The 15,634-nt window shown below is 34.9% G+C and overlaps 1 protein-coding gene across 1 annotated transcript; it reads right to left on the bottom strand.

Annotated features, from left to right (window-relative positions):
• Positions 1–2,178: 2,178 nt before the first annotated feature.
• LOC129870903 (uncharacterized) lies at positions 2,179–3,110 on the bottom strand. Its single transcript, XM_055945779.1, has 2 exons — positions 2,560–3,110; positions 2,179–2,471 (listed from the first exon to the last, which is right to left on the bottom strand). The coding sequence occupies exons 1-2, from the start codon at positions 3,081–3,083 to the stop codon at positions 2,441–2,443; spliced, it is 555 nt and encodes a 184-aa protein (XP_055801754.1). The 5' UTR covers positions 3,084–3,110; the 3' UTR covers positions 2,179–2,440.
• Between the last annotated feature and the right edge of the window lie 12,524 nt (positions 3,111–15,634).

Raw genomic sequence — 15,634 nt, 5'->3', positions numbered from 1 at the left:
GCTAAACAAGGCTAAATCTTTGTCAATATTAATGTAATTATAATATCCAAACAGCTAATGTTTGTGATCATATTTCAGCTAAAATCAATCTTTTTTGCCCCTTAGCTTCTAATAGAGTATTTCTGTATAAACAAAACAGACAAGCAAACAAGTGTAAAATGACAGGAGATGTTGGAAACCCCATACATTAATTATTATCCTCACCAATATTTTATATTTTTTTATTTTTTATCCTCACCAATATAATACTCTCATGTTCACTTTTACTTATCCACTATTTCAAAAATAGATTCTCAATTTTATTTGTCATTTTTTCATGTTTTACCCTTAGCATTAATTATTTATTTTCAAATCATTTTTCAAAATCTAATACTCAACATCAATTAATATGAATAATGTGATTAAATAATCATGTCAATCATTATTTTCTTAATGAGTGTACCAAATCCAAATAAGGTCAAAATCATCCCCCCCCCTTCTGAAGTTTGGTTTAAAAATCAAACTCCCCCTCCCCCAACTTTCAACAATAATCATTCCCCCCCTCCACCCCCATCCTATGAAATGTCTATTTTGTCCTTGATTTTCTATAATCCATCAGCTATTTATACAAATAAAAATAATAGGTAATATAATAGCTTTTAAATATATTTCAAAAATAATACAAAGATTATTTAAAAGATTGTCTATTTGTATTGTAAGTAATTTTCTATTTCTTAATTTAAAAAATACTTCATTATTGACAAACAAAAATCGTTTATGTATTCAGACATTTAAGAATAAGAGAGAATTGAAATATGCATTTATATACATATACATATTAAATGCATGTAATATTAAAATAACAATCATAAATAATAACATAAATTTTAATTACAAACTGATAAAAAAATTGTTCTACTTATAATTTTAATGTGCTTAAATAAAAATCTATAAATAATTAGATTAAGAAAGATAAATAGTATACATGAGAGTTTTGATTATTATTAAAATATTCACTTTTTACTCTACTCATTTATTTCATTATAGAACGTCAATAATTTATATATTCAATTAGAATTGTTTTACTTTAGTTTTTTCGAATAGAATTTTTTTTTTTGTTTTTAATAGAAAATTTGTTACCTAGAATAAAAAAATCATGATTTTAAAGAAGTAAAAAAAAGACAAAGGTTAATAATACAAAGGGTAAAATAGGTATTTTGAAAATTAATTAGGATAAGGAGGGACAATGATTATTGTTGAAAGTTTGGGGGAGGGGGATGAGAGAGTTTGACTTTTAAATCAAACTTCGAGGGGGGGGGGGAATGATTTTGTCCCAATCTAAATATGACAAATAAAAGTAAATGGGAAGAGTAATAAAAAAAAATTGGTCAAAAAAGAAAGAGAAAACTTATGGAGTAAAGGTGTTATCTTTTTCTTTTTATCATTGAAATTTGAAACAATCAATTCCCGTTGATTAGTTTGTCTGAGTTACTACTCAAAGAAAAGGGTCATGCATCTCTTACTTCTTCCCTAGTTTAAATTTTAAATTCAAATTTATAAACTGTAGCCCAAACCACTCTATGATGTAATCTATCAAAAATCAGTGATGAATTCTCACCTTTCTAAATATTTTTATTTAATTTATAGTTCAAATAAGAAAGATTGAAGAAATAAACTTTTAATTAATTTTTAAAGTAATAAATATTAAGAGTTTTTTTAATTTTATAATTAAGTAAAGATTTAGCTATAACTTTAATTAGTCTTAAAGTCTTCAATATTAAATTAATAACTAAATGATAATTATTTTTTAAAAAAAATAGTAAATGATAATTTTATTTTAAAAATTTTAATAAAGAACAAAAATTCCAATCGGATATTCATTCTTTTAATATTGTATAGTTAGTGCCTGTTTGGTAGATTATGGAAACCAATGTCAGTATCCTTAAAATATCTAGATAATGAAAATGGTAGACAAAATTTTAATGAACCAAAATCGAATATAGGTTTTTATGAAATTTCCTTCTTTTCGTGGTATGGCATCATTCAAATTAGATCTTTATATGGTTATTTTTTCTCTTCATAAAATTGACAGATTTTCAATCGTACATACGATAGTCTTTATAATTATTTCAACAATATAATGGTGTTAGGAAATAAGAAAACCTCTATGCTTCAAATAAAATCAAGAGCAAAAAATCATTCAAATTGTTGATAGTATATAGAAGGCTTGTAATAAATTTCAGATCTCAAGGTATATATTAGCGCTAATACGTCACATAGAAGAAATTGCACAAGTCGATCTTCATAGTTCATACCCATCTATGGTTATCCCACAAGATTTTACTTCTCAGTACTCATATATTCTATGGTTATCCCACAAGACCTACTATACCTCTCTAAATTAAAAGCAAGGGAATTAAAAAAAAAAAGAACTCCACCTTCCAAAATATGAGAGAATTATCTAACCTAGAACACCACCAATATAATTTCTCCTGTAACAAAAAAAAATAGACGTAATTAGATCATACACTTCTAGCCAACATTTCTTGAAATCTCCTATAAGATTCAACTTTCTCCAACCTGAACCTTTCATGAGAATTTGCAATGAACATATCAGCAAGCTTATCGATATCATTATTGTCCTTGTCTTCAAGCCATTGAAGGTAGCCAGAGAGCTCTGACTCATCACAAGCAGTAGAAATGATAGAATTCCAGGTAGAGTCATAATAAACATCAAAAGCAGTTGGGACAGGCACTGGTATGACATGAGAAGAACACCAATTATAGTGCAGCCTAAATGAACCAAGGAACAACTTTACATTATTATTCTTCTTCTTCTTCAAAACCTGATGGACTAACTCAACATTAATCTTCACAAGTTGAAATAATATTGATTTCGCTTTCGTTACAGCTCTGTATAAATGGGAGAAAATAAAGGATTGTACTAGGCTCTTCAGCTTCATCGAGTTTAAGCTTGTAGATGATGATTTGAGGGAAGTTTTTGGATGAGAGACCGGGGGGACAACCATTTCTTTTCTTTTCTTTTCTTTGGACATGTAATGTAATGTGCCTTCTTCTAATGGGATATATGAAGGATCTTTCATTACCAATTTATCACTAGTAAGTAGGTAATTTATAGAAAGTGTCAACCACTTTGCAGATTTTTCTAACACTTTTTCTTTTCTTTTCTTTTTTAATTTTCTCCTTTCATTAGTTTTGGTGTTTTATACTAGCTTTAGACAACAAACAATTGTACCTCCATGTTTGGTGGAATAAAGCAAATCACAATATGAAATTTACTCCAATTCAAGATGGAATTGGTTTTATTCATTTTGATTTGTATTGTGCCCAAAGTATACAAATATGTACCTCTATACTTGCAACAATAAATACTCTATTTACAAAGGTTTTAATTTTAACCAAACTCTCTTTGATGTAATGACTGTGAACTGTAACGACCTAGCACGTCATTACTAAAAATATATGCGGTAAAAGTATACAAATCTCATTCGTCATATGACTATGATCAATTCTTTCGTATGCGAGTGCATTAGTAGTGAATTAAGGTCGTACAATGCCCCTAGCACAAAGTTAAGTCGAAACTGTTTTCCTGATCTAGTTTTGGACTTGACTTTAAACTAGGGTCAACTTAAAACTATCATAGCTCTCAATCTATAATGAGTTAGGTGTCCCATGACCTATCAAATTAAAGGTCTATGAGTTTTTTTTCAATGCCACCGAATTTTTCTCATTTGGAGTTTAGAGTTCGGAGTAAAAATTTATGTTCATTTTAATGAGCACTGTCCGTCCTAGGCCGCTAGAGCGAGATTTAGGCCTCCAGAGCAGGATCCGACCTGCCAGAGGCTAAAAAGGGCGTCTTTTTATTATCTCATTCTTCTTCTAAGTGCCAAAATAGATAAGGGTTGTTCCAGACTTGGAGAGAAGGGAGGAAGAGTTGCTGCAACCTACAGATTTCAGGCTCGTCTCCATAGTTTTTCCCTTCAGAAGTCAAGGATGGCTCCCACTAGGTTTCTCTAATTTAGTAGTCGTAAATCTGTTCCCACATATTCTATATTATAGTTGATGGGAGATTTCATACTTAGGCCTTTGGGCACCGAGTTTGGATGGTTAAATGATGGTCAATTGTTGTTTAGAGTGGAAATGTATGTTGTGGGTCATGATTATTATGTGAGTAGTGATAAAGGTCTAATCTTTGAATATTAACCTTGGTGAAAATTTTTTAGAAGGTCAATGACCCTTGCAGGATTAAATATAGACAATTGCAGAGTTGTTAGGAGATCGTGAGACATGTGGGTTATGGAAATTTGATGTAGATAGAGGGATGTGATTAGATAAATAATTGTGTGTGTTCACGCTGGTTATTCCCTATGAAATACTTGAGCAATGTGAATCATGCAATAAAAAGTGAATATGCATAACTTGGGGTTGATAAATCGCATGCCATGATCATATAAAATTACCAATGATTGTAGGTTATGGTTTAGTCTATATCATAGAGGGACTTTTATAGTGATGGAATAATGTCATGAAGTTTTCTATGCATTTAACTGCTATGGTTGGGTGATTGATATGTTGTAGTGATTGGTCCTGCAATCCAGGACCGTGAAATCTATAATCTTGAACTTACTCTACCAAAAGTGATGTCTTGAATAAAGAAGGTTTGATGAAATATTGTTAATGAAGGGAAAGATAGAATGTAACTCATGAAATAACTATTTGTGAACAATTGCATGCAATGAACCTATTACTTGATTGTACAAGTATGTGAACTACTCGTTGTGGACTGTGATTGTGTTAGTGATTGTGATATTGTATCGGGTGTCACGTTTCGACACATTTATTAAATCGAGTGTCACATTTCGACACATATTGGATTGGGTGTCACGTTCCGACATATATTGGATCGGGTGTCATGTTCAGACACATACTAAATATTGAATCGGGTGTCACGCCGACACACTAATAGTTTGGGTATGGGTTCTATGAGAGAACCATGGTGTGGCTATCATTTATAAATTGATCTTATTATATGTGTGATGATAGAAAAACTGACTTGATTATAATTAAGCATGCCCATCCTATGTAATAATTGATATAAAAGGACCAACGGTCCAAGTGTTACCATGTTAACAGTTGTATTTGAGATTTACATTGTGCGTCTGTGTATTGCTGTTGAAATTGTAAATTGGTAATGTGCTTCTTTGTATACTTGTTTGGATTATACAATGTTTCCTAGATGCATCAGTATCGTAGGTATGAGGTCGTGGGTAAACAAGTGGAGAACAATTGATGTGTGGTTTAGCAAGATTAGTAACTTAGAGTCAGATATTGATGGTATCTTGTTAGTAAATGTGAAAAGAGGGGGGGATTGGAGAGAATTCAGAGATTCTATCTCCAGGTAGGCCGCTCTGGCGGGCAATGTCGCCAGAGCGGGATTGGTTCCGCCATGGTGGACCAGTACGATTATGAGGTAAGTCTTAGTTCACCTAAATATTTCTCTCTTTCAAGTTTGATGCTAATTATTCTTTGGCCAAGTGTTGGTGTGAAAGTTAAAGGTAGTACACTAGTTAGACAGAGTTAGTGGGGCTCGTAGTTCTGAGACTCCTCAATGTTATAGAAGGGCTAGGCCTTGATCATTGTCAGAGTTGGCAGCGAACCAACTAGAAGGGATGAAAGTTAGGCTTGAACGATTTTAATGAGGTTAATAGGAATGATAAGATTTTGTACATAAAGGAGTGGCGAGTGTATTTCCTTAAAGAGCATGTTTCCTTCTTGTTGATCTCTTTATATTATGCGATGGGTATCGGGTTGACCGATGATGTCTATCAGTACATGTTGTTTGTGCTGATACTACTCTTGCTAAGCTACTTGACATAGTCTGGTTGCAGGGTTAGTGATGTTTCTTAGGTGAAGATGAAGATGATTCTCCAACAGCTTCTACTCTTCCTTCATTATGGTTGGAGCTGTGTCATTACTTTATTTATACTAATCTTTAGAAGCTTTTGTACTTGTTTAGACTAATATCCTTGGGAGTGTTAGTATGTTCTGGTAATACATCTTAGAGTTCTAAAAATTTAATTATGGTGTATTCCTGACTTTTTAGGTTGGTATTTGGTAATTGTTAAACTTTCGCATGTTATTTCTGTAAGGGTTCTCCTATCTAGATATTACAGTAGGTACCCGTACGGCCGGATGAGTTTGGTCGTGACATGAACATGCCCATGGACAGTTTCACTTTTTTCAAAAGTTTATTTCAAAAAATTGTTTGAACATAATATTGTTATACTTTTTTCAGAATTTAAAAGATTCTAAAAAAAATTATTTTCACAATTTTCACTTCAAATCACTCGCAAAAATTAACAAACAACTTAAATTTGTATTCATCTCTAAATACTCTATATTCAAATATCACTTTCAACTTAAAAACAAATATTATTTTTTTCCAAATTTCACAAGTGACTATTGTTAACAAATCACGCAGGTTTTTGTTTTTGTTCATTGCAAATTTTTCAAAGTTTTTGTTCGATACTAGGAGTTAAGGATCTCCTTTAATTCTAGGGATGGCAATGGGACGGACTGGGGCGGGTGCGGGGAAGATTGAGCTCAACACGTTAATTTTTAAACCGCTCCTTCCCGCCCCGCATAGTAACTTTTTTTATTTTCAACCCGCCCCACCCCATACAGACTCGCCCCACATAAATTTTTATGTTTTTTTCTTTTTTAATTGAATTTAATATAAAAAATAAAATTCCTAATTTTTTTTCATTGTTCGCTAATTAACATTCAACAACTAATTAAATTATTTCTAGTTAATATTTCAACTAATTATTTCTTAATTGCTAATTAACTCTAATTAACATTTGTCTAGTTTAATTTTTTTTTTCAAAAAGAAGAAGTTAAAATTAAAGTCAAAATTTAATAAAAATTTTATATTTTTGTTTTTTACTAATTACAAAGGTTTAATTTTCTTCGGATTCTTATTAGATATCATAAACTCGCATAAACCTACAATCCGTTCCGCCTCGCATTAATTTTGATAATAATTACTTCAACCCGCCCCTCACCCGCCCTGCCCCACCTAGCTCTAAAACCGCCCCGCCCCATCCCATTGTCATCCCTATTTGATTCCAATATTTGATCAAAAAATTGAAAGAACATTTCGGCAATCGAAACTGAATTTTGCAATGGGTGACGAAAATAATTAGAGAGCAGGCGCAGAGACTGCTGCTACAGCAGTTTCTACCCAAGTGGGCCATTATACCTCCACTACTAACTGAAAACGCAAACTTCAACATTACCAATATGATGCCGCACGTACTAGGCATGAAAGCATTGTTCTACCTATCTTGAACAAATATTTGGAAGACTTTGTTGGGGTATGTCTAGCATATAACCTCTCAGGTATCTATGCTTGCGATTAGTTCCATTCTCTTGACAGGGGAAGCAACACATGGTTAGGAGAGCTATCAGAAGCATCCATTTCTACATGGGCAGAGCTCTCAGAAGCATTACTCTTGGAGAGGTTCTTTTCTCCAAGCAGATGTATTTAATTAGTTTAGGGACAAGATTAGCAACTTCAGACAATTGCTAGGTGAAGCACTACATGAGACTTGACTCAAATTTAAAAAGAAGATGGTTCAATGTCCGATTTGAATGATTTTTGGGCTTAATTGTTATATTTACACATGTTGATAGTTGTTATGTATGTTGTGGTATTATGTTTGCTTTATTTATTTTATTTTGGACTCCACGATTTTATTTTTGATGGTTTTTTTTTGAGGATATATAATTCTTTTGAACCGATTAGATTGTGTTTGTTTTATTATAATTATAATTCATAGAAGTTAGTATTAATTTATAGTAATGATATTATTCTTAATTGATAAATTTACTATCCTTATATTATAGTATAGAGAAGACTCTACAAGAACATGTGTAAGTAAATATGTATGCTTGTAGGTATTAAAATTTAATTGAAGGACATTTTTGTCATCTTAGGTGAAATGTTTTGCACTTCTCCAAATCCTATCCTATGTGTCATAACATAAAGGCGTTACTAGCCACTACAACTCATGGACCATAATTTCCATTCAATATGGAAAAGCTCCAGATTTAATAAATAAAATATACAATATTTTTTTATTTGTCAAATTTTAATTTAACACAGAATTTAAGAAAATAAAATAAGTATAACTAGATATCGTGAATAATTATAAATTATGATATAGAAGACTCTAGAAGCAGACATCTTTTTGTCGATGTACCTGCTTCTAGACGGGGGTATTATATAATTTCTGTATTCTCTATTTATTTTATTTTATTTTATTTTTTTTAGTTTGTTATATGTTTAAAACTAACATAAAAGAAATATTATAAATTATGATAATTAATAATTTAAAAATTTTAACAAACATAGAAATTTTGACTGACTCATAAAATTCTATCGGTGCACGCGAAAGAAGAAGTAACATATATTATTTAAAAATTACATAAAAATACTATAAAATCACTATGATTAACAACTTGAAATCTCTTAAGACATAAAAATTTGGTTGAATCTTGAAATTCTATCTGTGCCACGTAAAGTGGGACATAGTGTAACGACCCATTAGGTCGTTTTGAGAACTAGATCTTTTTATTTTATAAAAGACTCACTCCGTAAATTTTTAATAGGTATTTGGAATATTCGATAACTATGATTATTTAGTTGAGGGTAAATTTAAATAACTAATTTAGTTAGTGGGCTAAGTTGATAATATAACTAATACTCTATACCAATTATTAAAATAAAAGGATAGGGTTTATGAATATTAATACATAAAAGGAAAAAAAAAAAGAGAACCTCCAAAAAATAGTTCTCTGAAAGGGCATAACCAAAGCGGCGTCGAACGAACGAACAGGTATCAAACTTCGTTTCAATTGAATAATGCATTACAAATTTGCAAATCATGTCATCATTAGTGCTTGGATGAATTTAAAGGAAATTCCAATTAAAATTTCAAGTGTTGCAGTATGAGTTTAAGTAATGATGCCAATGATTGAGGCTAATAAACAACAATTAGGTAATGATTACCATATGATTAAGAAGTGTAAGGGATCATTACATATAATATTCTGCAATGTATTTGCATATGTCCGCCACTGTTTCACCTTTAAATATTCTTATTATTATATTATAATTCAAGTTTTGACATATTGAGATAGGTAATTAAATATTAGGTGTATTAGATTATATGAATACCATCAAATTTATGATATTGGAGGAATTAAGACTTAGCCCTAGGCTTGAGATTTTAAAAAAATGATTATAGAATTGGGTGAGTTGTTGGATCTAGGTTAAACATATAAATAATATTGGTGTCTACGAATTAGTTTACTTATAAATATTATATATTTGATGTATTGTAAACGGTGTGAGGCATTGAAGAAAGAAAGGACATTGGCGAATTAGCTTGCTTTACTTCGGTTCTTGGTTGAGGTAGGTTATGGTTTTTATTCTATATCATAGATAGACTCTTAATAGTGATTGATATTCATTGAGTAATGTGTGAAGTTTACTACGAATTTAATTGTTGTGGTTTAGATGGTTGATATGTTATTGTGATTGGTCTGAAATCCCGAGACCGTGAAATCCATAATCTTGAACTTGCTCTATCTAAAATGGTGCCTTGAATATAGAAGGCTTGATGCAATATTATTAATGAAGTGGAATGTAATAATAAAGAATGATAAACTAATTATATCTGGATCGGGTGTCACATTCCGATATGGTATATTTGGATCGGGTGTCACATTCCGATATGGTATATTCAGATTGGGTGTCACGTTACAACACATTATATTTGGATCGGGTGTCACATTCCGGCATGGTAACATTAAAGGAAAACAAATTAAAATGACTTAATACTATCCAATCTTCAATAACTCATTTTTCAAAAGAGTGTGATGTGGAGGCTTGAGTCCTCATGTGTGATCTTGATATTGTTGACTGGTTATGTAATTATTCATTGGTTGCCACCTGTTAAGTGTTATTATTGATTTTCCGCTACTACCTTATGCATATTGATTTCTATTTTGAGTCGGCCGATGATATCTACTCAGTACATATTGTCCTGTACTGACCCCTACTTGTATCTTTTCTTGTTTTATTTTGTGGAGTGCAGCGAGTGTTCCACCTGCTTTGACTCGACCTCAGCTTTAGTTAATCCCAAGATCATCGAATTTCAGGGTGAGTTATCCTTCTAGCTCATGATGGATTCTCTCGGTTATGGCATGGTGTCTTTAATTTTCGGACACATTTTGTTATTTGTTTATTCTGGTGTTTGATATTTCTACACTTAGTTTTAGAAGTTAGATGTCCTTCATGTGATGACTTTCAGATTTTGCGGAATGTCAAGTAATAGATTTTAATGGCTTTTGTTATTTCTGACTTTAATAAGATTGAGCTTCCGCAATATTATCGTGATTTATAAGTTGAATCATTAATGTAAGTTGGGGTTTGTATCGTTAGTTCTTCCACCTAGGAGTTTAAGTGTGGGTGCCACTCACGACCCATTTTGGGTAGTGACAAACTTGGTATCAGAGCCTTAGGTTTAGTGATCTCATCACACAAGGACAGGTCTAGTAGAGTCTTGCAGAACGGTACGAGGACGCTTTTACTTTTCTTCGAGAGGCTATAGGACTTTAGAAAAACTCTATTTCTTCCTTCTTTCATGATATTACTTGAATCCAATTGGTATCTAAGTGATACAAATTGGTATCTGACCTTTTTCACTTTACTTTCGTGGATGGTTAGAACTAGAGAAATAAAAGCACCTGAGCCAGCCGTTGGGGCTGTAGGCAGGGGAGGAGTAGCAACGAGAGGCCACGGGAGAAATCCCACCAGGGGCAGGGTCCAAACAGCTGATCTAGCCAGGGAGAGAGCAGCGACCCCTCCACCGGCTGATGAGGTAGTTAGAGATGATGTTGAAGTGGAGGAGGAGCAGGTTCATGAGAGAGAAGTTCCACCCCAGCCTACTGCAGAGATGATCCACCAGGTTCTTACCTATCTCAGTGGGTTATCTGATCAGGGACAAGCTCCCCCAGCATCTCATATGCTAGGAATTTAACATGCAGCTGATGTGGCTCCCTACATGACTACTTCCTTGGGAACAAACATATTTCCTCGATTAACTACAGGATCAGTAATGACTAGTGACCAGCATGATCTCTTTGTTAAGTTTTTAAAGTTGAAACCCCCAGTTTTTAGGGGTACTGAATCTGAGGATGCCTATGATTTTCTTGTTGATTGTCATGAGCTTCTTCATAAAATAAATATAGTAGAGCGATTTGGTGTTGAGTTTGTAACATACCAGTTTCAAGGTGACGCCAAAATGTGGTGGCAGTCTCATGTTGAGTGTCGACAAGCAGAGGCACCACATATGACCTAGGCAACCTTTTTTGACTGTTTTATAGAGAAGTATATTCCCCGAACCTTAAGGGACAGGAGGAGAGACGAGTTCCTGAATATAGAGCAGGGGAAGATGTCTGTTGCCGCTTATGAGGCCAAGTTTCATGCCTTAGACAGATATGCTACTCAGCTTTGCTTCAGTCCAGAAGAGTGAATTCACTTCTTTGTGAAGGGATTGAGGTCAGATTTACAGATTCCAGCTTTACAGGTTGCTGCTTCAGCAAAATCTTTTTAGAAAATAGTTGATTTTGTGATAGAGGTGGAGGGGGTGAAACCAAATAACTTCACTAAAGAGACATTGTTCAAGAAGTTTTGTAAAGGAGGTGAGTTTAGTGGTTCTTACTCTAGAGGACAGAGTTCGAGAGATTATTCTCCCGTCCTATTCAGTCTTCATAGCAGGTTTTAGATGGAGGTCCATTAAAGACTAGTCAGCCTTTTTTCTAATTTTGGGGGTTATCTTCAGTCTTCTTTGTCTTCACAAAGACCCACTTTTGATCCTAAGACTTGTTACGAATGTGGTGAGCCTGGACATATCAAAAAATATTGTCCAAGGTAGAGTTAGACTTGGCATGACCAGGGTTATAGAGCCCTAGCAGTAAGAGGTGGAGGCAACGACTATGGTAAGGGCTATAATTCTGGAGGACGTGATGGCCAAGGTCATGGTGGTCGCCAGTTTAGCCGGGGTGGCAGGAAGGTTGGAACTACTGGAGCACAGTCCGGCAAGGGAAATGATCAGAGGGAGACATAGCCCATTGTTATGCTTTCCACGGGAGGTTAGAGGCGGAGGCATCCGATGTGGTTAACATAGGTACTCTTCTGGTCTGCAATAGCTTGGCTTTCGTATTGTTTGATCCTGGATTCATATTTTCTTATGTATCTTCCGCATTTACTAATGGAATCGATTTACATTGTGACTTACTTGACATGCCTATTCGTGTTTCTACTCCTGTCGGTGAATTTATGCTAGTTGAGAAAGTGTATAGGTCTTGCCTTGTGACTTTTGTAGGGAGCAGAACTTATGTGGATTTGATTATTCTGGAAATGGTTGACTTTGATGTAATCTTGGGTATGACTTGGCTCTCTCCAAATATTTCTATCTTAGATTACAATGCTAAGACTGTGACATTAGCCAAGCCTGGGATGGATCAGTTGGTGTGGGAGGGTGGCTATCTTCCCTCCCCAGTTTGGATTATCTTTTTTCTTCATGCTAAGAGGTTGGTGAGTAAGGGTTGTTTAGCCTTCCTAGCACATCTCAGGGATGATAGTTTTGAAGTCCATCGATTAAGTCTATTTCGATAGTGCGTGAGTTTATGGATGTTTTCCCCGCAGACTTACCTGGTATGCCACCTGATAGGGATATAAATTTTTGTATCAACCTAGAGCCCGACACTCGCCCTATTTCTATTCCACCTTATAGAATGACCCCGGCTGAGTTGAGGGAGTTGAAGGCCCAACTTCAGGAGTTGTTGGGTAAAGGTTTTAGTAGACCGAGTACCTCTTCTTGGGGTGCTCCAGTTTTATTTGTAAAGAAGAAGGATGGTAGCGTTCGTATGTGCATAGACTACAGGCAGCTGAATAAGGTGACTATTAAAAATAGGTATCCCCTTCCTCGCATTGATGACTTATTCGATCAGTTAAAGGGTGCTTGTGTTTTTTCAAAAATTAATTTGAGGTCCGGTTACCATCAGCTAAAATTACAGGCAACAAATGTACCAAAAACTGCTTTTCAAACCAGGTATGGTCACTATGAATTCTTGGTAATGTCTTTTGGGCTTACAAATGCGCCTACTGCTTTCATGAGTCTGGTGAATGGAATCTTTAAGCCATATTTGGACCTTTTTGTTATTGTCTTTATTGATTATATATTGATCTACTCAAAGATCAGAGAAGAACATGAAGAGCATATGAGGATTGTTTTGGGATTGTTAAGGGAGAAAAGGCTATATGCCAAATTCTTCAAATGTGAGTTCTGGCTTAATTTAGTGTCCTTCTTAGGGAACGTGGTTTCTAAGGGTGGAGTGATGGTGGATCCCCAGAAGATTGAAGCAGTGAAGAGTTGGGCAAGGCCCACTAATGTCTCAGAGGTAAAGAGCTTTGTTGGTTTGGCTAGCTACTACCGTCGGTTTGTTAAGGGATTTTTTTCCATTGCTTCCCAACTGACCAATCTGACCAAGCAGAAAGTTCTATTTGTGTGGTCAGACGAGTGTGAAGAGAGCTTTCTGAAACTCAAGACCTTATTAACTACTGCACTGATTCTTGTCCTGCCAGTAGAAGGTAAGAATTTCGTTGTTTATTGTGATGCATCATATTCTGGTTTAGGTGCAGTGTTAATGCAGGAGAAGAATGTAATTTCCTATGCTTCAAGGCAATTGAAGGTCCATGAACATAATTACCCTACTCACGATTTAGAGTTGGTAGCGGTCATATTTGCATTAAAGCAGTGGAGACATTATCTATATAGGGCAAAGTGTAAAGTGTATATAGATCATCGCAGTTTACAAAATGTGTTCACTTAGAGAGACCTAAATTTGAGGCAGAGGAGATGGATGGAATTACTAAAGGACTATGATATCACTATCCTTTATCACCCAGGAGGAAAAGTTAATGTAGTGGTCGATGCCTTGAGCAGAAAAGTAGGGAGCATGGGAAGTTTAGCTCATTTGTAGGTTTCCAGACGTCCATTGGCTAGAGAGTTTCAAACTCTGGCTAATGACTTTATGAGGCTAGAAGTAACTGAGAAAGGAGGATTCTTGGCCTGTGTGGAGGCAAGATCTTCTTTCCTTGACAAGATTAAAGAAAAATAGTTTGATGATAAGAAGCTGAGACAGATTCGTGATATGGTCTTGAAGGGACAGGCCAAAGAGGTTGTGATAGATTGGGAAGGCATCTTGAGAATTAAGGGGCGAGTGTGTGTGCCCCGTATTGATAATTTAATTCAGACTATTCTTGCAGAGGCTCACAGTTTGAGGTACTCTATACATCCTGGTACAACTAAGATGTACCGCGATCTGAGACAGCATTATTGGTGGAGCAGAATGAAACGTGACATTGTTGATTTTGTTGCCCATTGTCCAAATTGTTAGCAGGTAAAATATGAGCACCAAAGGCCTGGAGGGACACTTCAAAGAATGCCTATTCCTGAATGGAAGTGGGAAATGATTGCAATGGATTTTGTGGTCAACTTTCCAAAGACCTTGGGTAAGTTTGATTCGATATGGGTGATTGTTGATAGGTTAACTAAGTCTGCTCACTTCATTTCACTCAAGGTGACTTATGATGTTGAGAAGTTAGCCAAACTCTATATCCGCGAGGTTGTCCGATTATATGGAGTTCCAGTTTCTATCATATCAGATAGAGATACACAATTTACTTCTAACTTTTGGAGGACCTTGCATGCTGAGTTAGGTACTAGATTGGATCTTAGTACTGCATTTCACCCTCAAACCGATGAGTTGTCTGAGAGGATAATTCAAGTGCTGAAGGATATGCTTTGTGTATGCGCGATAGATTTTGGTGGTTATTGGGATCAATTCCTACCTTTGGCAGAGTTTTCGTACAATAATAGCTATTACTCGAGTATTGATATGGCTCCATTTGAGGCATTGTATGAGAGAAGATGTAGATCTCCTATTGTTTTGGTTTGATGCGTTTGAGGTGAGACCTTGGGGAACTGATCTTTTGAGAGAATCATTAGAGAAGGTGAAATTCATTCAGGAGACGCTTCTAGCAGCTCAGAGCAGGCAGAAAGAGTATGCATACCGAAGGGTCAGGGACATAGAGTTTATGGAGGGAGAGCAAGTGTTGTTGAAGGTTTCACCCATGAAGGGTGTGGTGAGATTCGATAAGCGAGGTAAGCTCAGTTCGAGGTATATTGGGCCGTTTAAAATTCTTAAGCATGTTGGAGAGGTGGCTTATGAATTGGCTTTACCTCCAGGTTTGTCTGGAGTGCTCCAAGTGTTTCATGTGTCTATGCTAAAGAGATATCATGGTGATGGAAACTATATTATTCATTGGGATTCGATTTTGCTTGATGAGAATTTGTCTTTTAAGGAGGAGCCTGTAGCTATTCTTGATAGGGAGGTCCGCAAGTTGAGGTGAAGGGAGATTGTCTCTGTGAAGGTTCAATAGAAGAATCTTTCGGTTGAGGAGTCAACTTGGGAGACTGAGGCAGATATGCGTGGAAGA

This window comes from Solanum dulcamara, chromosome 10, assembly GCF_947179165.1.
Source record: "Solanum dulcamara chromosome 10, daSolDulc1.2, whole genome shotgun sequence".
NCBI classification, from domain to species: Eukaryota; Viridiplantae; Streptophyta; class Magnoliopsida; order Solanales; family Solanaceae; genus Solanum; species Solanum dulcamara.
The sequence above is the reverse complement of the archived record's forward strand: the minus strand, read 5'-3'. Positions and strand labels throughout refer to the sequence as shown.